The 26647-nt window shown below is 36.3% G+C and overlaps 1 protein-coding gene across 2 annotated transcripts in view; it reads left to right on the top strand.

Annotated features, from left to right (window-relative positions):
- CDK13 (cyclin dependent kinase 13) overlaps positions 1-26647 on the top strand; it is a 111084-nt gene that overhangs the window by 7678 nt on the left and 76759 nt on the right. For both annotated transcript variants that reach the window (XM_060157352.1, XM_060157353.1), the window contains exon 2: positions 22060-22719. In XM_060157352.1, coding sequence (XP_060013335.1) covers positions 22060-22719 — 660 coding nt within the window. The remainder of the gene's footprint in view (positions 1-22059; positions 22720-26647) is intronic.

Genomic DNA, 26647 nt, shown 5'->3' on the forward strand with positions numbered 1-26647 from the left:
GTTTCATATGTAGATATCTGTAAACTTTAAAGTGGGTGTTGGAAGCAAAAGTATTATGAAAAGTATTACTTATTCGCAGTGATTTTGTTCCTTGAATTTCTGCACGTGCAAATTATGGTAGAATCTAGTGTTCTTAATATATTTGGAAAATAAATGTAGGTTAGAGGATTAAAGTCTAGGTTAAAAATTGGAATTTGCATAAAATGGAAATGAAAAAGGTGGTGAGAGGAACTGAAAACGAAAGTAGTTCATGGGCTGCATGCCCATTTTCTGTTTCTTTTCCGTTTTTTGCATTTTCAGTTGTATAGGGATACTTTCACTAAAGTATTTTATTGACACTTCAAACTTAATTTATCCACCATTAAATTATTTCACTTCTCTTGGAGTCATTTCTTTTTCTGATATTGCTCTTCATTATTTTTCACATATCTACAAAGAATAATAGAGGCTCATGGTAGAAATTTTGTTAGTATAGAAAAGTATGAGATTAAAAGTCCCTTTGAATCCAGCTAACTGAGATGATCATCCCCATGACATTTTGATGAACATTCTTCTAGACTTCTATGCGTATATGCATAAGGACATAAGATTTTACATAACATACTACAATGCTATTTTGTACCCTGTACTCCATAGTATATTCTTTATATTGGCTCCTAGTATTCTGTTGTATGGATATACCATAACTTCTTTGGCCAAGTCCATTTTGCTAGATTCTTATTTTTTTTATTTTTTGTTTTTTTCTATGTTTATGCATCTGTCGCAGAATTTTTGTGTGCATTTGCCCATTATCTCCTCTAGATTGGATTTCCTAGGGATAAAATTGCTAGGGTCAAAAATGGTTTACAGGTTTATAGTTCTGATACACTGTCATATTTCCCTTTCAGAAGGCTTTTACCAATTTATATTTCCCAACAGTGTGAGAATACCTGTTTCTTCAGTCCCACCATTGCTTGGAGTTGTCAGATGTCCCGTTATTTTTTTTCATTTGTGTTTCTTTAATATCTAATAAGGCTGCCTTTCTTTTCATCTGTATGTTGGATGTTCTGATTTCTTGATTCATTATTTGATGTTTTTCTAATTTATAAGAGCTCTTTGTAGTAGAGATATTAAGTGTTTTTTGTGGTATTAGTATTTTTGTGAGTCTTTTAACCTTGTTTATGTAACGTCTAGTTTTAAGAACTTTTTGATTTGTGTGTGCTTGTGCACATGTTTTAAGTGGCAGTAGTTTCTCCCAAGCATCCAGTGCCAAAACCTTAGTAATACTTACCTCCTCTCCCTCCTGAGTTCTACTGAATTGCTTGTTCTAATTTGTCCTTCTGTAATGGTCTTTGGTCTACTCTGTTTTTTTAAAATCAATTAATTAATTATTTTTGGCTGCATTGGGTCTTCATTGCTGTGTGTTGGGTCTTCATTGCTGTGCTCAGGCTTTCTCTAGTTGCGGCGAGCAGGGGCTACTCTTCGTTGCGGTGCGTGGGCTTCTCGTTGCGGTGGCTTCTCTTATTGCAGAGCACGGGCTCTAGGCACGTGGGCTTCAGTAGTTGTGGCATGTGGGCTCAGTATTTGTGGCCCACAGGCTCTAGAGCGCAGGTTCAGTAGTTGTGGCGCACAGGCTTAGGTGCTCCATGGCATGTGAATCTACCTGGACCAGGGCTCGAACCTGTGTCCCCTACATTGACAGGTTGATTCTTAACTGCTGTGCCATCAGGGAAGCCCTGGTCTACTCTTATTTAGTTCGAAACTCTGTAGCTTACATCCTTATTGTTGATTCTGATTGCATTTCGGCTTTTTCTCTTTGAGCCCTTCCTGTTTTCTGCATTCAAATTAATCTCAAAATGCCACTTTGATTCTGTCATTTTTTTGTAAAACATTTTTACAGAGTCAAATTCTTGAACTGAGCATTTAAGATTCTCCACCATAGACTGACCCAAAATAACCTTATTTCTCACTGTATGTGTTGATGACAATACAAACTGGACTCCTTACCATTTTAAAAACATGGAGTTATAAGCCCCCTGTACGTTAGTTTATGCCCTACCCTCAATTGGCCAATCCTACTTGTCCATTTTTTCAACCGTAGTTCATGTGTCATCTTACCTATGAAGCCTTCATTAATCTCATCCCAAAGTGATTTCTCTTAATGCTTATTGCCCCGAGATCACTTTTATGAATACTTATTATATCCAGGCTTGGATTAATTAGAGTTCTCCACCCCCACCCCCGTATATTGGACATGTTTCATTCATTCATTTTAAAAACTAGTTTTATTGAGGTATAACTTTACATATAGTACAGTTCACCAGTTTTAAGTGTGCAATTAAATGGGTTTGATGAATCACCACAATCATGATAACTGGAACATTCCTATTGCCCCCAAAAGTTCCCTGTGCCTCTCTGCAGTCCGTCCCCTACTCTTACCTGTGGTCCTTGGCAACCACTAATTTACTTTCTGTCACATTAGTTTTACCTTTCTTGATGTCATATAAATGGAATTATATGGTATATAATCTTTGTTGTCTGCCTTTCACTTAGCCAGCTTTTGAGATTCACTGATGTTGTTGCATGTTCCAGTGGTTTGTTCCTTTTTATTGCTGAGTCATATTCCATTTATGAATATACTGCAATTTGATTATCCCATTACCCAGTTGATAAACAATTGAGTTGTTTCCAGTTTTGAGCTGTTATGAACAAAGCTGCTGTGAACATTTGAATATAGATCTTTTGCTTTTATTATTTGTGAGCAAATTAGGGGTGGGACTACTGTGTTGTATGGTTAAGTGAATGTTTGACTTCATAAGAAAATGCCAGCCTGTTTTCCAAAATGGCTGTACCATTTTGCGTTCTAGTCAGCTGTGTATGAGCATTCCAGTTGCTTCACATTCTCACTGAGACTTCAGTTTTTGTCAGTCTTTGATTTTAGCTGTTCTAGTAGAGGTAGAGTGGTATATCATTGTGGTTTTATTTGCAATTCCCTAATGACTAATAATGTTGAGCATCTTTCTGTATGCTTATTTGCTCTTCATGTCTTTTGAGAAGTGTCTTAAAATGTTTTCTCCATATTCTTTATGAATTGGGTTGTTTGTCTCATTGAGTTCTGTACATATTCTGGATACAAACTCTTTATCAGATACATGTTTTGCAAAGGTGAGCCACTGGCTCACCTTTCCTGGCTCACCTTTCCTTAACAGTAATTTCAAAAGCAGAAGTTTTAAATTTTCATGAAATCTCATTTGGCAATTTTTTCTTTTATGATTTGTGTTCTTTGTCATCGCCTGTGTCCTCAAACTTTGCCTAACTCATGTTCACAGGTTTTTTTCTCCTTGGGTTTCTTTTTAACTTTTTTTTTTTTTAATTGAAGTGTAGTTGATTTACAGTGTTGTGTTTCTGGTGTACATTGAAGTGATTCAGTAATTTATATATACTTTTTCATTATAGGTTATTATGAGATATTGAAAGTAGTTCCCTGTGCTTATACATCCTTGGTTTTGTAATATACATCTTTAATTTATCATAGTCTACCTTCATGTGTAATATAACATTACAAGAGCATGCCTCCATTTTCTTCTTCTTGTCTTTTGTACTGTTCTTGTCATATGTTTTATTTCTATATATGTATAACTTATGTATGTTATGTGTAGACATGAAATTTAAAATGAGAAAAGTCATTTACCTACTTTTATACATACCTTTTCAAACATTTCTCTTTCCTTTGTGTAGATCCAAGTTTTAATGTAATATTTTTCTCTGGCCAGAGGGATGGCTTTGAACACTTCTTTTAATGCAGGTCTGCTGTTTTGTCTGTCCGAAAAAGTCTCCATTGTGAAAGATATTTTTGCTAGGTATGGAATTCTGTATATATGTATTTTTCCTCCAGGGTACTTTGACTTATTTCACTCCTGGCTTGTGTAGTTTGACGAGAGTTTCCATAATAATTTGTTTCTGCATCAGCCACTGGATTTTTTAAAAAATTTATTTGTTTTTATTTATTGTTTCTGGCTGTTTTGGGTCTTCGTCGTTGTGCGTGGGCTTTCTCTAGTTGTGGCGAGCGGGGGCTACTCTTCGTTGTGGTGCGCAGGCTCTAGCGCACGCGGGCTTCAGTAGATGTGGTGCACGGGCTTCGTTGCTCCGCGGCATGTGGGATCTTCCCGGACCAGGGCTCGAACCCGTGTGCCCTGAATTGGCAGGCAGATTCTTAACCACTGCGCCACCGGGGAAGCCCCAGCCACTGGATTTTTAAGTTCCATGAGTTTCTTTTTTAATCTTAGTGTCTCTTAAGCACCTGCCACCTGTTGTATCTATAGGTGATAGATACCTGACAAATAATATTAAATTGATTTGGATAATAAAATATCCAGCACCTCAGAATTTATAAATAATTTCACAGGGATTGCATTGAATGTGGAGATTAACTTGAGAGTATTCCTATCTTAATAATGTTGTCATCTAATACGTGAAAATGCAATGTCTTTCCATTTATTTAGATTTTCCTTAATCTTTTAAATATTTGAAAAATGTTTCAGGGTACAGTCCTTGAACTACTTTGTTAAATTCGTAGGTATTTTTTTTAAGGCTATTATAATGGGTATTGTTTTTGTAATTTAATTTTGATTGTCCATTGCTAGTGTCTAGAACTACAATTAATTTTGCTATTAGCAGAGTCTAATATTGGCCTATGAATAAATTCATAATGACTAGAGTTAGACTAATCAAAAATATGTGCCTTCATGCAAATCAAGTATTAAGCCCTTCCTGTGCTATTCTCACCATCTTTCCTTTTTCTCTCTTCAAAAACACGTCTCAAGACATGATTCAGTGAAACATGAAGACAGGGTTATGCTCAGTGGATTAGAACTTGTTTGCCTGAGCAAATCTGCAGAAAGTCAGCCATCTGTCTTTTTTTTTTTTAACTTTCAGTGTTCCATTAGGAACATAAAGGAAAGGAAATACATTTTTAGAATAAACACGAAACATTTCAGTGTTATGTTATTTACTTTTTCTAGTTTTTAAAATAACTATACAATTTACTTTTATTTTAAATAGTACAATCAGTGGTCTTTAGTGTATTCACAGAGTTGTGCAACCATTGCCACTCATTTTAGAACATTTTAATCAAACCTGAAAGAAACTCGGTGGTAGTCACTCTGCATTCCCACCTCCCCAAGTCTCTGACAACCGCCAATCTACTTTCTTGTTTCTATGGTCTTGCCTTTTCTGGACATTCCATATAAATGGAATCATACAGTTTATGGTCTTCAGTGACTGGCTTTTTTCATTAAACTTAATGTTTCTAAGGCTCATATATGTTGTAGCATGTATCAGTACTTCATTCCATTTTTAGCAAAGTAGTGTTCCATTATATGGATATACCATATTTTGCCATCAGTTGATGGATACTTGGGTTGTTTACACTTTGGTCTGTTATGAATAATGCTCCTTTGAACACTTGTGTACAGTTTTTGCATGGAGATACGTTTTTATTTCTCTTGAGTATATACCTAAGAGTGGAATTTCTGAGTCATATGGTAAGCTTATGTTTAACATTTTAAGAAACTGCCAAACTATTTTTCAGAGTGGCAGCATCAGTTTTTATATTCCAACCAGCAGTATGTTAGGGTTCCAGTTTTTCCACATCCTTGACAATAGTTGTTTTTTTTAATCATAGACATCCTTATGTTTAAAGTGCTATCTTATTGTGCTTTTGATTTCATTTCCCTAATGACTAATAATGTTGAGCATTTTTTCATGTGTTTATTGGCCATTTGTATATCTTTTGGGGGGAAATGTTTATTCAAATCCTTTACCCATTTTAAAAGCTGGTTGCCTTCTTATTGTTGAATCTTAAGAGTTCTTTATATATTCTGGATCCAAGTCCCTTAATATGACTTTCAACATTTCTCCTTCTCCTAGAGAGACAAACTCTTGTGTTTGGGAGAGTCAACTTTAATTTAGTACAAAGAAATGGAGTCTTCCGCAAGTAACTTGTTGGCAACCACTTGGGCTATTGTAGCAGTGTAACTTTGGACAAGTCACTTAGCTTTTGAGACATTGGTTATGGACCCAAAAGAAGAAGAAGAAAAAAGAATTTGCCTAGGGCAGCGGTCAACAGAACAACCAAAAGACTACTATGTGGTTGGCAGATCTTGTGCCTTGGGTTGGCTGGGTAGAGATACAGTATAAAGGAAAAGCAAAGACTTAGAAATAATACAGATGTGAATTTAGGTGGTAACTCTGGTGCTTTTGTAGCAGAGCAATATCAAGCAATTTATTTACTTATCCTTTTTGAGTGTAGTCTTTCTACTTGTAAAATGGAATGAATAATTCCTACCTAATAACGAAAACTGGAAACAACCTAAGTACTCTGAATGGGGGGCAGATAAATAAATTATGGTACAGATAGTTGATTTGCAAATATTTTCTCCTGTTGTATCACTTTGTTTATATCTATTAAGCACAAAAGTTTTAAATTTTGATGAAGTCTAGTTAATTTTTCTTTTTGTTGTTTGTGCTTTGGTATCCTACCTAAGAAGGCTTTACCTAATTAAAAGTCACAAAGATTTGTTCCTATATTTTCTCCTAAGAGTTTTATAGTTTTAGTTCTTACATCTTGATCTTCTATTTTCAGTTAATTTTGTGGACTCTCAGTTCTATTCCATTGATTTACATGTCCATCCTTATGCCAGTACGACACAGTCTTGATTATTCTAACTTCGCAGTAATTTTTGAAATCAGGAAGTATGAACTTTCAAATTTTCTCTTTTAGATCGCTTTGACTTTGTGTTTATTGTCTTTTTTTTGTGGGAGCAGGGGAGGGTGGTGGGGATATCCTTTGCATTTCCCCACAAATTTTAGGTTCAGCTTGCCAATTTGTGCAAAAAAGGCAGTTAAGGATTTTCATAGGGATTGCATTGAATCTGGAGATCAGTTTGGGAGTATTACCATCTTAATAATGTTAAGTCATCTAATACCTGAACATGGAATGTCTTTCCGTTTATTTATATTTTCCTTGGTATTTTCAATGGTGTTTTTTGTTGTAGGTACAATCCTTGCACTTATTTTGTTAAATTTATTCTTAGGTGTTCTATTTAAGGCTATTGCAATGGGAATTATTATTGTAAGTTAAATTTGGGGGGGTAAATTTAAAAAATTGTATTGAAGTATAGTTGATTTACAATGTTGTGTTAATTTCTGCTGTACAGCAGAGTACTTAGTTATATATATTCTTTTTCATATTCTTTCCCATTATGGTTTATCATAGGATATTGAATTAGTAGTTCCCTGTGCTGTACAGTAGGACCTTGTTTTGTAAGTAAATTTTGATTGTCCATTGCTACTGTGTAGAACTACAGTAGTGTTTTGTTTTTTTTGGCTGCTCCGCGCGTCTTTCAGGATCTTAGTTCCCCGACCAGGGATTGAACCTCGTGCCTTGGCAGTGAAAGTGCTGAGTCCTAACCACTGGACTGCTAGGGAATTCCCTACAGAAGATTTTTCTATATTGATCATGTATCCTGCCATCTTGCCGACTTATTAATTCTAATAGTTTTTTAGCGGATTCCTTAGGATATTCTATATACAAGATATGTTATCTGCAAATAGAGAATGTTTTATTTCTTTATTTTCCCCTGGTCTAGTTCTTTTTCTTGCCTAATTATAGCAGCTAGAATTTCAAGTTCAGTGTTGATTAGAAGAGGTGAAATTGGACTACCTTGCCTTGTTCCTGATTAGGTATGGAAAACATTTAGTCTTTCTCCACAAAATGATTTTAGCTGTGAAATTTTCATAAATGCATTTGTTTTATTTTTTGATTAAAGTTGTTTCCCTCAGAGTCTAATTTTTGGTGTCAGAAAAATTCCAGATGCTTTGGTTGTCCTTTATACACAAGCCTGTGTAATTATCCACTATTGTCCTATGGTGTCCTTTACACACAAGCCTGTGTAATTATCCACTATTGTCCTATGGGCTAGGAAAAGAGGAGGTCTCCTGTTTTGTAGTATGTGCGTAGTGATTGGCCACATCAGTTTCCTCATAGACTCTGCTGGAAGAAATGTATGAAAAATGTTTCATTATGGAAAATATATGCATTAAGGTTGATTGTTTCCTTTAGTTAGTGTTACTTAAGCATGCATGATTTTCTAAATTTAATTCTTTGAAGTTAAGCAGTTGGTGTACTGGAGTAAATAAATTGATACAACTTTTTTCATTTTTATTAAAGAAAGTGACAGTGTAAAAAACATTGTAAAATACTATACATTCTGGTTTGTAGTAATTTCTGGTAGTGTTCCTCTTTAAAGTTTTCTGTTGGTGTTTATCCTTAAATTTTTCTGCATTTTTCAGTTTTATACAACGAAATTTTGTGACTTTTTTTAACCTATACTCTTTTTATATTTAAAACATGAAATGCTTGAAAACTGTACAGAGATGTAGCAAGATGTGAAAGCTACCCTTTATGCCCTTTTCATTCCCATTTCCTTCCAAATATATAACCGTGTAAATAGATTGGTGTACATCCTTTTTCTGCATATATACTTACATACAAACATATATACACATAAACATTAAGAATGTTATTGTGCCGTAAGTGTTGTTTTTTACTTTTTTTTTTTAACAGTATGATTTGAAGATCTTTCCAAATGGCTACATAGAATTCCACAGTGAAATCTATCAAGCTTTATTTAACCATCAACTGTTGGGCACTAAGCTGTTTTTTCGTTTTTTTTTTAATATTACAAACAGTCCTTTAAAGGATATCTGAGTGATAACTTTTGACACATTTGGAAATGTTTTTGTAGGATATGTTCTTATAAGTGAAATTGCAGATCAAAAGCATTTGATAGGTACTACCGAATTGCCTTTTTTTAAAAGGCTTAGTTAGCAATTTTATATTCCCTCTGATAATTTATATGAGTGACCGTTTCTCTAAATTCTGGTGAATACTTGATATTTTCAGAATTTTTCTTTTTGCCATTGTGATGGTTGTAAATTTATTACCAACATTTTATTTTGCCTTTTCTGGTTACCAGAGAGGAGACAACATTTAAATGTCTTAAATGGCCATTTGTATTTCTTCTGTGACTGAATTTTTTTTTTAATCAAGAAGACCCTCTAGTTATTAAAAAGAAGGAATAAATATAGTTTTACATTAGAAAAATTAGTTTTGCTTATTAAGTCCCTGTGGGATAATGGATGTAAAATGTTTGGTTGTTAATAAAAGTAATAAATTTATCTCAATGTTTATATGAAGAAACTAGTTAACTAAATGTAATTCTGTCTCCTAAATCTTCTTAGTTTAAGTAGAATTTTATCAGTGGACCTATGCCTATTAGTTAACTAGCTGGGTATCAGTTACCCAAAGCATTCTGCTAGTATTTGTAGACATTCAGAGAAGTAGATAACTTGTTCTTTACTTTTATTAATCACTTCAGTAAATATCTTTTAACCTTTTATTATATGCCAGACATAGTTTTAGGCACTGGGGTTATAGTGGTAAATAAGACATTGGTGGAGAAGAGAGGTGTGTATGTGCTAATTTGTCTTTCTAATTTATCAACCTCACTATGAAGTTGATAATTAAATGGAGACCTAAATGACAAGCGTCAGCTATGTGATGATCTAAGCATCCCAGGAAGATAAAAAACAACGTTTTAAGGTATCAAATCAAGAAGAAGTGTGACTTTCATTTTCTTTTTTCTCATTTTTTAAAAAATTGAAGTATAATTTATTTACAATGCTGTGTTAGTTTCAGGTGTACAGCAAAGTGATTCTGTTATACATCTCTGTCTTTGTCTCAATCTCTATATATCTGTTCTCATTCAGCTTCTTTTCCATTATAGCTTATTATAAGATATTGAATATAGTTCCCTGTGCTATACAGTAGGTCCTTATTGTTTATCTATTTTATATACAGTAGCGTGTATCTGTTAATCCCAAGCTCCCAATTTATCCCTCCCCTCCCTTTCCCCTTTGGTAGTTTGTTTTCAATGTCTATGAGTCTGTTTCTGTTTTGTAAATAAGTTCATTTGTATCATTTTTTTTTAGATCGCATATAAGTGATATCATATGTTTGTCTTTCTTTTTCTGACTTAACCTCACTTAGTATGATCAGCTCTAGGTCCATCCATGCTGCTGCAAATGGCCTTATTTCATTCTTTTTTATGGCTGAGTAATATTCTGTTGTATATACCTCATCTTTATCAGTTCATCTGTTGACGGACATTTAGGTTGCAAAGCATGACCCTTTGAAGACACAGAAAAGAGGCTTGTGTGGCTGGAGCCTAGTGAGTGAAGGAGGGTATAATAAAGATGAGAGGCAATTTGGGTTTTGTGAATCACAAAAAAGGTTTTTATTTTATTCTAAATGCATTGAGAAGCCATTGGAGAGTGTTAGGCGAAGGTGTGGTATAATCCAATTTATGTTTTTAAAAAACATAGACATAAAAATACAAGGCGGTATGTAACAAGTGTTATATGATTTCAGCAAATGAGAAGGTTACAGAGGAGATGGGACTTTACCTTGACCCATAAAGACAGATAAGATTTAAATAAATGGAGGGGAAGGGTGTAGTATGGTGTGGTAACAATAAATAATGCCTGGCTTTAAACTGGAAGACTTGCTCTTGAGTATTGACTCTACCTTTTCATAGCTCCTGGCCTCTAAGTAAATTTCTTGACCCTCTTTATTTTAGTTCTTCCATCTGCTTTCTCTATGCCTTGGTTGATACAAAGAGCAAGTCAAATGAAAAATGCCTATAAAAGTATTTTGTAAACTGTGGGTGTCAGTGTGGTATGCTTGTTTATTTAATAAAAGACTACCATCCGTGTGTTCTTATGTTAAGGGTTGTGGAGTGATACAAAAATGAATTAGCTCTGGTGTTTGCACCTTAAAGAGGATATAGTCTAGTAGATAATGTGGTAACGTCTAAAGTGCAGTGTTACGAATGATAAAGATCTTAAGAAGGATGTAGATAAGGTGCTATAGGGATTCAAAGAAAGGAGAGCTTGCTTTTTTCTTGGAGTTGGTGGTACGGCTTTATGAAGAAGGAAGGACTCTTGAACTAGGCCTTGAAAGGTGGATAGGACTTCAATAGAAGATGGAGAAGAGGATAATCTCAGTGGGTCAATCTGTGGGAGTAACGGTGTGGAGCATTAGGCAAATTCAGAACTTGATAAGGAAAGGTAGGTTAGGACCAGACAGATTATGCAGCACGTTAATACTAGACTAAGGAAGGTGAATTCTATTCAGTAGGAATACTACCAGCAAAAATGTATTGAGCATCTGCCAGTGCCAGGTCTGTGCTAGTCAGGGCTATGAGAATTTAGTGATCTCAGTTTAGTTGGGGAAGACAGATTATTATTTTAATGAAATGTGAATGAAGTGTTGTAGGATCATAGTTCAAGGAACATCTGCAGCTGCCTGGCATAATAAGGGGAGGCTTTATAGAGGTGTGGTAGACATTTGTGCTTTGCTATCAAGTATCCCTTTGCTTAGCAGATAAAATAGGGAAAGAGAGAAACATGAGAGAAACATTCTAGACCTGACACTTTATGTGCTTTGGGATGGCTGGACAAGGTTTTGTGTGCAGTGCAAGGCTATGAAGAATTTTGATAGAGGGTAACTGAAAGATTCAGGTGGCAGTAAATTGGAAAAGGTAGAGACTCGAGGTGGGGAAACTGGTAAGGAGACTGTTACACTGGGCAAAGTAAAAGATGAGGTAGGACCTCATGTGAAATAGTAGCTAAGGGGATAAAGAGCCTCGAAAATTGGAGACATGCTTGAGATGCAGAATTGACAGGACTTGGAGATCAGTTGGATACAGGAGAAGGGAGGAAAGGGATCAGGTGGAATATAGAATGACTTCTGGATTTCTGCTACTTCAGTGGATACCATTGCCTGAGGATAGGGTATATTTAAGGAGAAAGCGGGTGGATTTGGAGAGGAAGCCTAATAGCTTCAGCTGTATTGTGTTGAAGGTGCATTTAGGATATTTGGGAGGGGTGGAGGATGACTTCGGGGGGTAATCAATGTTTAGGTGATAATTTAAGCCATACATATGTATGAATTAAGTTATCATGGGGACGTGGGAGAATGGATATAATGAAGAAGAGGAACCTTAAGGAGCACTGAGAAATGGCCATAGAAGTAAAAAAACAATCAGGAAAAAAACGGTAGTGGAAGTGGTTAGAAAGTGTTTTTTAAGGGTATAGTCAACATTGTCATCATAGATACTGATATTTTTCTTTCCTTTTCCCTTTATTTTTCCTCCAGAGGTAGGTCATTGATCACCTCAATAATTACAGTGAGGACATATAAGCCAGATTAGAGTGGTTTGAGGAGTATGTGGGGTGGATGAGAATTTGGCTGTAATTGGAAGGAGACATAAAGATACAATATCAAGGTGCCATTTATTGCTTGTTTTTTCTTGTCTGTTTTTAAAGATCTTAGAGTCTTGAGTTATTTATTTCCTGAGGGGAAATAGTGAATAGACAGCAAAAGGTTGAAGTCACAAGTAATGGAGTAGCCCTAGAGGAGCCTAGCATAGAGCATCTCATCTCCTCCTCCCTAGAGGAGCCTAGCATAGAGCATCTCAAACTATAATGGGGATTTTGTTGAAATGCAGATTCTGAATCAGAAGGTCTGGGTTGGGGCCTGAGATACAGCATTTCTCATAAATCCCAGATGAAGCTGATGCTGCTTTGGTTTGTGGGCCAAACTCTGAAGTAAGGATCTAGAGAATATGGGATTGAAAGTATTATTACAGGAGTTAGCCTTAGATAGAAAGAGGAACACCTCTGCTCTGAGATCAGGTGGAATATAAAGTGGATGGAGATACAGATTAAGTTTGCAGGCAGGGCGGAGCAACTAAGCCCATGTGCCACAGCTACTGAGCCTGCGCTCTAGAGCCCGCCAGCCACAACTACTGAGCCCACGTGCCACAACTATTGAAGCCCGTGTGCCTAGAGCCCGTGCTCCGCAACAAGACAAGCTACTGCAGTGAGAGGCCCGCGCACCGCAACAAAGAGTAGCCCCCGCTCGCCGCAGCTAGAGAAAGCCCTCGCGCGTGCAGCAACGAAGACTCAATGCAGCCAAAATAAAAAAAATTAAAAAAAAAAAGTTTGCAGGCAGGAAACATACCCGATAACCTTTGTTTTTTTCTGTGAAAAAGAAGTAAAGTGATTTTAAGAAAGACTTTGGGAATATTGTGAGCTTGAAGAAGGTGTGAAGGTTTAGAATAGTTACTAAAAAGAGAAGGAAAGTGAGTGAATTTGAGACATGTAATAATCACTGAAAAGTGAGGATTAGTGTGGTTATGGTATCTGTAGAAATAATTGGGGCAAGGAGAGATTTGATTTAAAGAGATCAGTTATTTTTAAGATGATAAGGTAACCTAGAGGAGAGGTAATAAGGTCTGAAATAGAACAGTGGCCTTGAGAATAGAAGAGGAAGATGTGAATAATGGCCCCCTCAAAGATGTCCATGTGAACCTGTGATATGTTACTTTACTTGGCAAAAGGGACCTTTGTAGATTAAAATAGGGATCCTGGAGATGGAGAGATTATCCTGGATTGTAGGTCCTATGTAAACACAAGGGTCTTTGTAAAAGGAAGCAGGAAAGTCAGGGTCAGAAAAGGCCGTGTGATGATAGAAGCAGAGGGAGAGAGGAAATGTGATGATGGAAGGACCATGAACCAAAGTCAGATGATGTGGGACCATGAACCAAGGAACGAACAGTCTTTAGAAGCTGGAAAGGGTAAGGAAACATTTTCCCAAGACTGTAGAAGGAACAAAGCCCTGGTGACATGTTGATCTTAGCCCAGTGAGACTGATTTTGGACTTTTGACTTCCAGAACTGTAAGATAATACATTTGTGTTGTTTAAGCCACTAAATCTGTGGATAATTTTTTACAGCAGGAATAGGAAACATACAAGGAATTATGGATGTAAGGGAATGTAGAGTTAGAATCAATAAAATGAGACAGTTGATGGCATGTGGTATGGGCAGCAGAAAACTGGGAAGATTTCTAAGCTGGGTAAATGGGTAGAGGAGAGTGGTGAAATTAAAAATACAGAATGGCAGGGAGCAGATTTTAGAGGAAAGTGTTCACTTTGCATGTAAGTCTGGATTAGATACAGATTAGTTTTGAAACAAGGGGTAAATTTAAGAGGCTGCCATAGTACTGTTAAACTTAATAGAGCTGTTATAATACTAATGCATGGCAAATTTTACAGGAATATTTAGAGTTTTGACTGAGACAGTGACTAAAGGGATGATTGAGAGAGACCGGTTTTTGAAAAATAATACCACGTTATATTTATATAGTGCTTGTTTTCACTTTGGGAATCATTCCCCCCCACCCCCCAGTTTGTTGAGATATAATTGACAAATAAAATTGTAATATATTTCAGGTGTCAACAGTGATGACTTGATATATATGTATACATTGTGAGAGGCGTCTCACAATCAAGTTAACACATTCATCACCTCACATATTTACCTCTGTTTTTGGGGGGGGTAAGAATACTTAAGTTCAACTCTCTTAGCAAATTACTTCTAATTATACAACACTGTGTTATCAGCTATAGTCACCATGTTATATACATTAGGTTCTTAGACCTTATTCATCTTTTTTTTTTAATATTTATTTATTTGGTTGCACTGGGTCTAAGTTGTGGTAGGTGGGCTCCTCAGTTGCAGCTCCAGGACTCCTTAGTTGCAGCTTGCCAGCTCCTTAGTTGTGGCACGTGGGCTACTTAGTTGTGGCATTCAAACTCTTAGTTGCAGCATGCATGTGGGGATCTAGTTCGCTGCCCTGGGCTTGAAGCCAGGCCCCCTGCATTGGGAGCATGGAGTCTTACCCACTGTACCACCAGGAAGTCCTGACCTTATTCATCTTAAAACTGAAATTTGTACCTTTTTACCAACCTGTCCCCATTTCCCCCACCCTCTAGCCCCTGGCAATCACCCTTCTCTTCTATCTTCCTTTGAGTTTGACTTTTTTTTTTTTTTAAGATTCTACATATAAGTGATACCATGCAGTGTTTGTCTTTCCTGGCTTATTTCACGTAGCATAACACTCTCCAGGTTCATCTGTGTTGTCACAAATGGCAGGATTTCCTTCTTTTTTTAAGGCTGCATAATATTAAACACATGCCCACATTTTCTTTATCCATTCATCTGTTCATAAACACTTAAGATTGTTTCCATATCTTGGCTCTTATGAATAGTACTGCAGTGAACATGGGGGTACAGGCATATCTCGTTTTATTGTGCTTCTCAGACACTGTGTTTTTTACAAACTGAAGGTTTGTGGCAACCCTGCATTGAACAAGTCTATTGGTGCCATTTTCCCAACAGCATTAATTTCTAAAATTAAGGTATGTACACTGTTTTTTTAGGCATAATGCTATTGCACACTTAATAGACTATAGTATGGTGTAAACATAGCTTTTTATGTGCTGGGAAACCAAAAACTTTGTGTGACTTGCTTTATTGCAAATTTGCTTTATTGCGGTGGTATGCCTGTACAGATATTTCTTTGAGGTAGTGATTTCATATCCTCCGGATGTATACCCAGAAGTGGATTGCCAATAGTTCTATTTTTTGACTTCTAGATTCGCTTCCACATGGTTTTCTATGGTGGCTGTGTCAATTTACATTCCTAACAACAGTGTACCAGGGTTCCCTTTTCTCTGCATTCTCACCAGCATTTGTTATCTCTTGCCTTTTGATAATAAACATTCAAGCAGGTATGTGGAGGTATCTCATTGTGGAATTGCATTTCCCTGATGATTAGTGATATTGAGCACCTTTTCAGGTACCTGTTAGCCATTTGGATGTGTTGCAAAGTCTCTTCAGGTCCTTTGCCCACTTTTAATTTTAAACAAATGTTTTTTAAAAATTAACTAATTAATTAATTTTTGGCTGTGCCGCATGGCATGTGGGATCTTAGTTCCCTGATCAGGAATTGAACCCACACCCCCTGCATTGGAAGTACAGAGTCTCAACCACTGGACCACCAGGGAAGTCCCCTTTGCCCACTTTTTAATTGGTTCATTTGCCTTTTTTGCTCTCTGAGTTGTATGAGTTCCTTGTATATTTTGAGATTTATTTATTTATTTATTTTTGGCTACGTCCGGTCTTAGTTGCAGCATGCGGGATCTTTGTTGCATCGTGTGGGCTTCTCACTAGTTGTGGCGTGTGGGTTTTCTCTTCTCTAGTTGTGGCACACAGGCTACAGGGCGCGTGGGCTCTGTAGTTGTGGCACGCGGGTTCCAGAGCGCATGGGCTCTGTAGTTTGCGACACACAGGCTGTCTAGTTGAGGTGCGTGAGCTTAGTTGCCCCGCTTCATGTGGGATCCCAGCTTCCTGGCCAGGGATCGAACCCATGTCCCCTGCATTGTAAGGCGGATTCTTTACCACTGGACCACCAGGGAAATCCCCTTTGTATATTTTGGATATAAACTCCTTATCAAAAATATTTTCTCCCATTCTATAGGTTGATTTTTTGTTTTGTTGGTGGTTTCCTTTGCTGTGCATAAGTTTTTTAGTTTGATGTAGTCCCACTTGTTTATTTTTGCTTTTGATAAACCTTTGCCAAGATCAGTATCAAAGAGTTTACCCCCTTCTTTTTCTTCTAGGAGTTTTATGATTTCAAATCTTATGTTCAAGTCTTTAATCCATTTTGAGTTGATTTTTGTATGTGGTTTAAAATAGGGGCCCAGTCTTATTCTTTTGCGTATGGCTATCCAGCTTTTCCGATGCCATTTATTGAAGAGATCATCCTTTTCTCGTTGTATATTCTTGACTCCTTTGTAGAAAATTAATTGGCCATATGTGCATGGGTTTATTTCTGGACTCCAGTTTGTTCCATTGGTCCATGTCTCATACTGTTTTGATTACTGTAACTTTGTAATATACTTTGAAATCAGAAAGTTGATGCTTCTAACTCTGTTCTTCTTTTTCAAGATTGCTCTTGCTGTTCAGGGTCTTTTGTGGTTCCATATGATTTTTAGGGTTTTTTTCCTATTTTTGTGAAAAATGCCATTGGAATTTTGATAGAGATTCCATTGAACTTGTAGATTACTTTGGGTAGTATGGACATTTTAATAATTCTTCCAATTCATGAGCATGGAATATCTTTCCGTATATTTCTTTTTCAATTTCTTTCATCTCCTTGGTTAAATTTATTCCGAAGTACTTTATTCTTTTTGGTACTTTTATAAATGGGATTGTTTTCTTATTTTGTCTTTCCAACAGTTTGTCATTAATGTATAGAAACACTACTGATTTTGTATCCTGTAACTTTACTGAAATTGTTTATTCTAACAGGTGTTTGATGGAGTCTTTAAAGGGTTTTCTGTCTGTAAGTTCATGTCATCTGCAAACAAAGAACATTTTCCTTTTCACTTTTTGATTTTGATGCCTTTTATTTCTTTTTCTTGCCTAATTGCTATGTCTAGGACTTCCAATACTGTGTTGGATAAAAGTGATAAGAGTGGGCATCATTATCTTATTCTTGATCTTAGAGAAAAGTTTTCAGTTTTTCACTGTTGAGTATAATATTAGCTGTGGGCTTGTCATATCTAGCGTTTATTGTGTTGAGGTGTGTTCCTTCTGTGCCCAATCTGTTTAGTTTTTATTTTTATTTAATTAAATTTTTTTTTATTGGAGTATAGTTGATTTACAATGTTGTGTTAGTTTTTACTGTACAGCAAAATGAATCAGTTATACATACACATATATCTACTGTTTTTTAGATTCTTTTCCCATATAGGTCATTACAGAGTATTGAATAGAGTTCCCTGTGCTATACAGTAGGTCCTTATTAGTTACCTGTTTTATATATATTAGTGTGTATATGTCAGTCCCAATCTCCCAATTTATCCCTCCCCCCCTTTCCCCTCTAGTATCCATATGTTTTGTTTTTATAGTGAAAGGATGTTGAATTTTATCAAACGCTTTTTCTGCATTTGTTGAGATACTCATATGATTTTTATCCTTCATTTTATTAATGTGGTATATCACATTTATTGATTTGCGTATGTTGAACCATCCTTGCATGGGAATCACTTTCATACCTTTATGGGGGCTTAGCAACAAGATTTGAATGGACATAGCTACTATTAGCATGTGAAATAAGCAGGGTAGAAAAACTAGGCTAAAAAATATTGTGCATAGTGACTACCATAGGAGACATCACATGCATTGAACGTTTCCACCATCCCAGAAATTTCTATTGGATACTGCTCTTACATATTATTTTATATAATGAGGGATTGAATATTATTATAGTAAAAATTTTAAGAATCAGTGTTTGCTAATTAGGCACAATTGCAGAAGACCTGGACTCTTGGAGAGATTGTGTGATATAGTCGAGTGAATAGTACACCATGCTCTCTCTCTAAGGAACACTAACCGAATTAACAGTGAGCACTAACCAGTTGGGTTTTAGATACTGGATTTTTTATCCTGGTTCTGCTTTTTTTTTTTTTTAATTTATCTATTTTATTTTATTATTTATATTTGGCTGCATTGGGTTTTCATTGCTGCCCGCAGGCTTTCTCTAGTTGCGGTGAGCGGGGGCTACTCTTCGTTGCACTGCACAGGCTTCTCATTGTGGTGGCTTCTCTTGTTGTGGAGCATGGGCTCTAGGTGTGCCGGCTTCGGTAGTTGTGGCACGTGGGCTCGGTAGTTGTGGCACGCAGGCTCGGTAGTTTTGGCACACGGGCTTAGTTGCTCTGTGGCATGTGGGATCTTCCTGGACCAGGGCTCAAACCCGTGTCCCCTGCATTGGCAGGTGGATTCTTAACCACTGTGCCACCAGGGAAGCCCCCTGGTTCTGCTTTGAGTTGTATGAATTTGCGAAAGCTTCTAAAAAGATTCTGTAATTTCTTTTTTTTTTAATTAAAATTTCTATTTATTTATTTATGACCATGTTGGGTCTTTGTTGCTGTGCACGGGCTTTCTCTCGTTGTGGCGAGTGGGAGCTACTCTTCATTGCGGTGTGTGGGCTTCTCATTGTGGTGGCTTCTTTTGTTGTGGAACACGGGCTCTGGGCGTGCGGGCTTCAGTAGTTGTGGCATGCGGCTGCAGTAGTTGTGGCTCGCGGGCTCTAGAGTGCAGGCTCAGTAGTTGTGGCACATGGGCTTAGTTGCTCTGCAGCATGTGGGATCTTCCCAGGCCAGGGCTTGAACCTGTGTCCCCTGCATTGGCAGGCAGATTCTTAACCACTGCGCCACCAGGGAAGCCCCGTGATTCTGTAACATCTTAAAAACATTCAAAACAAACAAGAAACAGCTAATATATGGTCACTGTAAATTTTACAGCACAGAAATATTAGAAAAAACATTTTTAAAAAGGAGAAAAATCTTACCTATAAAACAAGGATGTGCTATCTACCATCCATTTAAGTTCTTTTTATAAGACATGACATAATTCATTATGTAGTCTTAGAGATCCACTTCTCTCTTACTCTCATAACTTTGTATGGCTGAAGTGTTAGATCATTAGTAAGAATAACCTAAACTTGAGTTTTGTGTTTTTATTTAATTTTAGATTCCCAAAATATGTTTGTTATAAATAGTAAATATGTAATTGAAATTGATTAGCAAATATGCAATACCTGAGAGAATACAAGTTTACTAGGGCAGGAAATTTGAAAAGTTAAGGAGCTTTTTAAGAGAAATAGAAAAATTGGAGAAGAATGGAGTGTGTGTCTAGAAGAATTTCAGTTGGTTTAGGGATCAAATACCATAAAAATGTCATTTCTGAAATATATTTAATAGGTCAAAAATTTTTGTCTTTACTGATAACTTTCTTATCTAGATTCTGTGTAGAAGAGAATAAGAATTTAATAGGCCAGAGGAGTTACTTGTGTTGGGATTTTATCTTTGTATCTGTTTTCTTAAGTAAAGTTTACTGATTATAAATTTCTTAGTTAAATATTATTTCTGTGTCTGTATGAAGCTGATGACCAGAATCTTGCTAGTGTGGGAAAGTTAATTTAGGAAAAGTTCTGTGCTGTTACCTCTGATGAGACGGCAGTCTCTTTGCTTTCTCCTGCTGTGATCAGGGGATAGTAACTTGACATAGCAGTCTTATTTTGAGGTCCAGGATTCTGAAGGCAAAGGAAATTAAAAGTGTGGCCAAGTGTTTCATATTATGACACTTTTTGTTCCTATATTAAAGTTATCCAAGATATTTTATAACCAACTTATTACTTTATATTTAGCTAAACATTTCCTCTCATTTCCATGAATAGTTGTAAGCTCATTGATGATTTTTATGATTGATGTATATGAATATTTGTTAAGCAAGTGTTAGATTAAAATGGTTACTAAACCAGTGTTCCTGTTAACCTAAAATAATGTTACATAAATACTTTATGTAAAGTATGGGGTTGGAAACACTAGCTCAGTGCTGAACACTAATTGGCCCTACGTACATTTTGAAATGTTTCTGAAAGAATAAGGGAGAAGTTGAATTTGTATTTGAGTTTATCCTAAATCTAACCATCATTTGTCTTCATACTAGAATTGTAAAATGTATTGGATAATATATATGTAATATATTACATAATATATTAATGCCAAATATAAACAAAAATTTCTAGTTCTTCCTTTTCTCTTCCCACTTTAATTATGGGTTCTTAGGAATTTCTTTGCTTCGTTTACCAAATCCCCTACAAAATTTCAATAAGAACTATCTCCATGGTAGTGTGTTAATGTGTTGAATGTGACTCTGCGTACTTTAGAATCAAAAGATCTGGGTTTAAGACCTGGCATACAGTTAGGTTCTAGAAGGTAACAGAATCCAACTCAGGTGGTTTAAGAAACTTTAATGGAGGACTACAGAGATAGGGGTGGATTGAGAAAACTGACAAGGGATGTTTTCGTTAGTTACAGAGGGAAGCTCGAAGGGGCAAGGAAAATATAGTGTTATTAGAGCCTGGTGAGAGCTGTGGAGAAGGCAGTGTTTGACAGGAGCCATGGTGGTAGAGGGACAGATCTTCTGCCACAAAATGTGACCAATAGGAAGGAGGGAGCTGGAAAGAAAGAATCCAGCTTTTCGCTGCCTTCTGATCTGCCAGTGATGGATAACACTGGAACCCAGAAGATGCATCTGTTGAGGTCAGCCTCCTTTGGGCCCAGGGTAGGGCAGAAGAGTATTGGAGGGATGGGGTAGTGGCAGTAAGATAATAACCAGTACAACTACTAATGAGATTGGGATTTGACTTCAGGTAATATTTTAGATTCAAGTTTTATCTACAAACTGCAGATACTTTACTGGGGTTGATGTGAGCATTAAGTGAGCCATATCAAATATGTCAAAGTACTCTAATAGTGCCTTGGTCTTATATTTTTTTAAAGTTTTGATAAGGTGTGGATTTGAAAAGCTCAGCTTCATTTCTGTTGGTGCTGTGCTGCATTTGTTTCATAGAAACTTTGGTTGCCACCATACTTTTGAATATACGTTAATTTTTGTGTTTTCCAGTGATTTTTGAGAAGTGAAATGAACAGTCATTGTTAGATAGTTCCCAAGATTTAGACTTTTTCTTACTGCCTAATGACAGGTTTCATTTTTTTCACTCTTGGTGTAGACAGAGCACTACTTACTCCTGAACTTATGCATGGGGGGCTTTTGAGTTGTAGAAATTGTCTCCTTGGTAAAAGTTTGGTCAGACTTCACCCTGCTACTTCTACCATTGGTGTTGTCCTTGTTGACTGCTTCTATTTTCTTGAGACAGCAGTAATGCCTTGTCATAGTTTTTCCTCCTAATTCTTACAGTATTTCTTTTCATAGAGATCTGCTTTCATCCAGCCCCATCTTTGAGCATTTGTAGGCCAGACTGAGATCAAGAGTCTATTTTCAGGAAAAGTATAACCAGCAGATAATATTCTACTTAAAAGCACTTTCTGCTTTTAAAAAATTCTCTCACAAAAACTATATTATGATTTGGAAATTAAGTAATTTCTATTTCATTTCACAGCCTCAAGTTAGGAGTTTTTGTACACTTCAAACTGAACTTTTCTGAGTTACTGACTAAATCTTAATTATTTTCCACCAGACGGTCTGCCAAATCCCGAAGCAGAAGCCCATACTCATCTAGGCATTCAAGATCTCGTAGCAGGCACAGATTGTCTAGATCCAGAAGTCGTCATTCTAGCATTTCTCCTAGCACACTAACTCTGAAGAGTAGCCTGGCAGCTGAATTGAACAAGAATAAAAAAGCACGAGCTGCAGAGGCAGCACGAGCTGCAGAGGCAGCGAAAGCTGCAGAAGCAGCTAAGGCTGCTGAGGCCGCTGCCAAAGCTGCCAAAGCTTCAAACACTTCTACACCTACCAAGGGGAACACAGAAACTGGTGCCAGTGCATCACAAACCAACCACGTGAAGGATGTGAAGAAACTTAAAATTGAGCATGCACCTTCTCCCTCAAGCAGTGGAACTTTAAAAAATGACAAGGCAAAAACAAAGCCACCTCTTCAGGTAGCAAAGGTGGATAATAATTTGATTGTAGATAAAGCCACCAAGAAAGCAGTGGTAGTTGGAAAGGAGGGTAAATCTGCTGTTACAAAGGAGGAACCAGTATCTCTTAAAGAGAAAAACAAACCACTTACACCAAGCATAGGAGCCAAGGAGAAGGAGCAACATGTGGCTTTAGTGACCTCTACCTTACCACCCTTACCTTTGCCTCCCATGCTGCCTGAAGATAAAGATGCTGATAGGTAAGTGCAAAAAATTTTGTCAGTGACTGTTTAAAGAAAAATCTAAGTTTGAAATTATTTGACCCCACCAAAAAAATTTTATAATGACTGTTAGTAAGTGAATTAATTTTCTTTATTGTGTACAACTTAAAATGAAGCACATGGCTTGTAGGATGACAAAATTATAGCTTATGCTAAGAATTCCAGGTAAAAATTGCCATTGTCCTGGGATACAATGTATGTTTCAGCTTGAGCTTGAGAATTAGAAATGTTGGTATTTTCTTTGGCTGAGTATTCCTTGGTGATCCTACCGGAGATAGGACATTTTATGAGAGAGTCTGTCCTGGTTGATAATAGCGTGTGTCTTGGTTATTCTAAGTGTTTCCATTGGCCTTATAAATTTATTACTTTAGGTGGCTTTACGAATACATCACTTTTTAGTGTTTTATTGACTTAATTTTTTGCAATTAGAGATTAATTACATATTACGGAAATGTGTTTATGCTTTCCTTTAAATTGTTTACACATTTCTGCTGTGAATGTTGGGGGTGTGGCTTGTACTTTATTTTGAAACATTTTTAAGAGGATGAAGGTAAGAGTAAATGTAAATGCAGTTCTAAGAATGTTTCTCAAATGTATGCTAGGATAGAAGCTTTATGCTGTTGTGTGATATTTGCCAATTGACTTAAATTAACCTTTTTCATTCTTATTTTTATGAAGAAATTATAGCTGTTCCCCTCCCCTTCCCCTTTTTGTTAAAAAGCAACTATATGGTCAGTTTTCCTAGCTGACATCTGAGAATTTGAAAACAAGTGGATAGAAATTCCATGTGGGCAGGTCTTGCAAGTGCTCACTTTGGCCAGCATTATGACAATTTTATAGTTTCAAACAAACAGAAAATAAAGTATTGAATATAATTTCTGTGTTTCATGCCCTCTGAGGCATCTTTTTTCTACAATCAAAAATGTTGCTGAGGAAAAAAAAAAAAAATGTTGCTGAGGGACCCCATCCAATATGATCAGGTGTTATCCAGTTATACTATTCTAATTGTGGTATTTGCAGGTTTGACTGTTCTCTAGGAACACCAAAGGGTCATAAGAGTAGTGATTTGTAATTTTGATGACTCCTGGAATGGGCTGTCCAGGACAGAGAGGCATGAATGCAGAATTGAGTCACTTCATTAGTGAGAATAAGCCAGTTGCTGAGAATCTAGTGATTCTGGACCAGTGAGACTGGTTGTTCTCTACTTTATTTTTCATATGTGCTACAGGGGTAAATTTTTAGTGGTGATGTTTTTAAGAATTCAGGATGTGCCCAGGTGACTGCTTATTAAGGAGGATATTCTTTGTGCCTCTGTTTTTAACAAGATGGTGGCACATTTCATACTTGGCCATTAACAAAATTTTTTTGACCCATCTTCTTTTCTGTCTTTTCTCTTTTATTGTGTCTTTGCTCTTTTTGCTTTGAAAGTGTTTGTATGTTTCAAGCATATTGAAGTTTTTTAAGACTCCTGAGTACTACTACTGACATGTGCGGCCAAAGATTGATTCAACATCACTTATAGCCACTCTTCTTTTTTTTTTTAATTTTATTATGTGTATATATTTTTAACATCTTTATTGGAGTATAATTGCTTTACAATGGTGTGTCAGTTTCTGCTTTATAACAAAGTGAATCAGCTATACATATACATATATCCCCATATCTCCTCCCTCTTGCGTCTTCCTCCCTCCCTCCCTGTCCCACCCCTCTAGGTGGTCACAAACCACCGAGCTGATCTCCCTGTGCTATGTGGCTGCTTCCCACTAGCCATCTGTTTTACATTTAGTAGTGTATATATGTCCATGCCACTCTCTCACTTTGTCCCAACTTATCCTTCCCCCTCCCCGTGTCCTCAAGTCCATTCTCTATGTCTGCATCTCTGTTCCTGTCCTGCCCCTAGGTTCATCAGAACCATTTTTTTTTTCTTTTTTAGATTCCATATATATGTGTTGGCATACGATAATTTGTTTTTCTCTTTCTGACTTACTTCACTCTGTATGACAGACTCTCGGTCTATCCACCTCACTACAAATAACTCAATTTCGTTTCTTTCTATGGCTGAGTAATATTCCATTGTATATATGTGCCACATCTTCTTTATCCATTCCTCTGTCAGTGGACACTTAGGTTGCTTCCATGTCCTGTCTTATAAATAGAGCTGCAATGAACATTGAGCTACTCTTCTTTTTGATGCTCCAAATTTGATGGTCTGAAATTTGGCCAGTGGGAACTCCTTTATGCTAACTCCTTTGTCCTTTTGATATGACTCATTTTATTTTTGAGTGCTTCCTTGCTTCCTAGCCAAACAATATCTTTTAGGCTCGCTTTGAACTTTGCTTCTCTCCCAGCCCTGGAATCCATTACTCTCCGAAAATCATAAGATAGACTGTTAACTATATGTTTACATGTAATAAATCATTTTTTTAAAAATTAGGATCATACCATGCACAATATTCCTTCACTTCTTTTTTTTTTTTTATTTTAATGTGTTGGAGATCTTTCCAGGTTGGTAGAGATAGGTTCAATATTCCTATACATGGAAGTGGATGCATCACTCTCTTATTAACTATTCTGTTGATTAATGGATACTTAGATTTATAATTGTTTGCTATTAAGTTCTCCTTATACATTAATATTTTATGTACATGTGAGCAATTTTTATAGGATAGTTGTGAGGTCAAAGTATCCACATTTAAAAATTTGATGGAAACTGCCAAATTGAATCTTAGTAAGATTGTGTACCAATTTATGCACCCAAGTTTATGAAATTGCTTCAACTAACACTAAATATTGCCAATTTTGAAATGTTGAAAATCTTTAAAATATGTGATTAATTTTGCATTTTTCTGGTTATTGAGCTATAGCATCTTTCTAAACACTTGTTGGCTTTATTTTTCAGTGAATTGCTTGTTCATGTTTTATACTGACTTTTCCTTAAGATTATTATCTTTTTTCTAATTGATTTATAGGTACTGCTTATGTTAGGGATCTTGACCTGTGCCTCTCACAGTCTGTTGCTTGTCTTTGAGACTTATTTTTGGTTTTGGCTACATGCGTGTTTTCCATTTTGAATGTAGTTGGATCTATAATTTTTCCTTTAAAACTTACAGGTTTAAAACATTTTTAAAGGTTAACTCACATCTCACAGAAATTTGTTTTTGGTTATTATATGTAGAAGAAAGACATGGTCTGATTATGTGCTCTCTCGCATCACCCCTGGACTAATAGATCAGTTGTTGCTAATGGCATTTACTGAATAATCTATCTCACTGATTTGTGGTGCCATATATAAAAATTCTTATAGATATCTGTGTGTTTCTGGACTCTATTTTCTATTAACATATTGTATTATTTCTTTGCCAATACTTTTTTGTTTTAACTTCTTAGGTGCATAGTATGTTGGCCCTCAAAGTCAGATTTCTATTATAGGAGTAGGTAGGTAATGTAAAAGTAAAGGGATGGAGTAAATTACTGGTTAGTGAATAACCCGGCCATTCAGCCTCAACTTCAACACTGTTATAAATGAACTTGGGCCCAGTGTTGGCATTTTTTGCCCTTATTCTTAGACAGATTTTATGATCATTTGGCTTGTCTTGCTTGATTTTTGTTTGGGGCTTGGTTAAATGCAATGATTAATTTGGAGACTGACAGATTTACAGGATTACAGTTTCCCATATGAAAACATCATTTCTTTTCATTCATTCTGGTCTAGTTTTATGTTCATCAGCCATATGTTTTAATTTTCTTCTCTTGGTCTTATACATTTCTGGTTAAGGCATTTTGTTGTTTTTTGTTTCTGTAGTATATGGAGACTTTTAAAAACTCATCACATACCCTATTTGGTTATTGCAGGTATTCAGTGAAAATATAATGTGTTTAATTATATAGTGTTATTTTTTGAAACTAA

This window comes from Lagenorhynchus albirostris, chromosome 8 (assembly GCF_949774975.1).
Source record: "Lagenorhynchus albirostris chromosome 8, mLagAlb1.1, whole genome shotgun sequence".
Taxonomy (NCBI): domain Eukaryota; kingdom Metazoa; phylum Chordata; class Mammalia; order Artiodactyla; family Delphinidae; genus Lagenorhynchus; species Lagenorhynchus albirostris.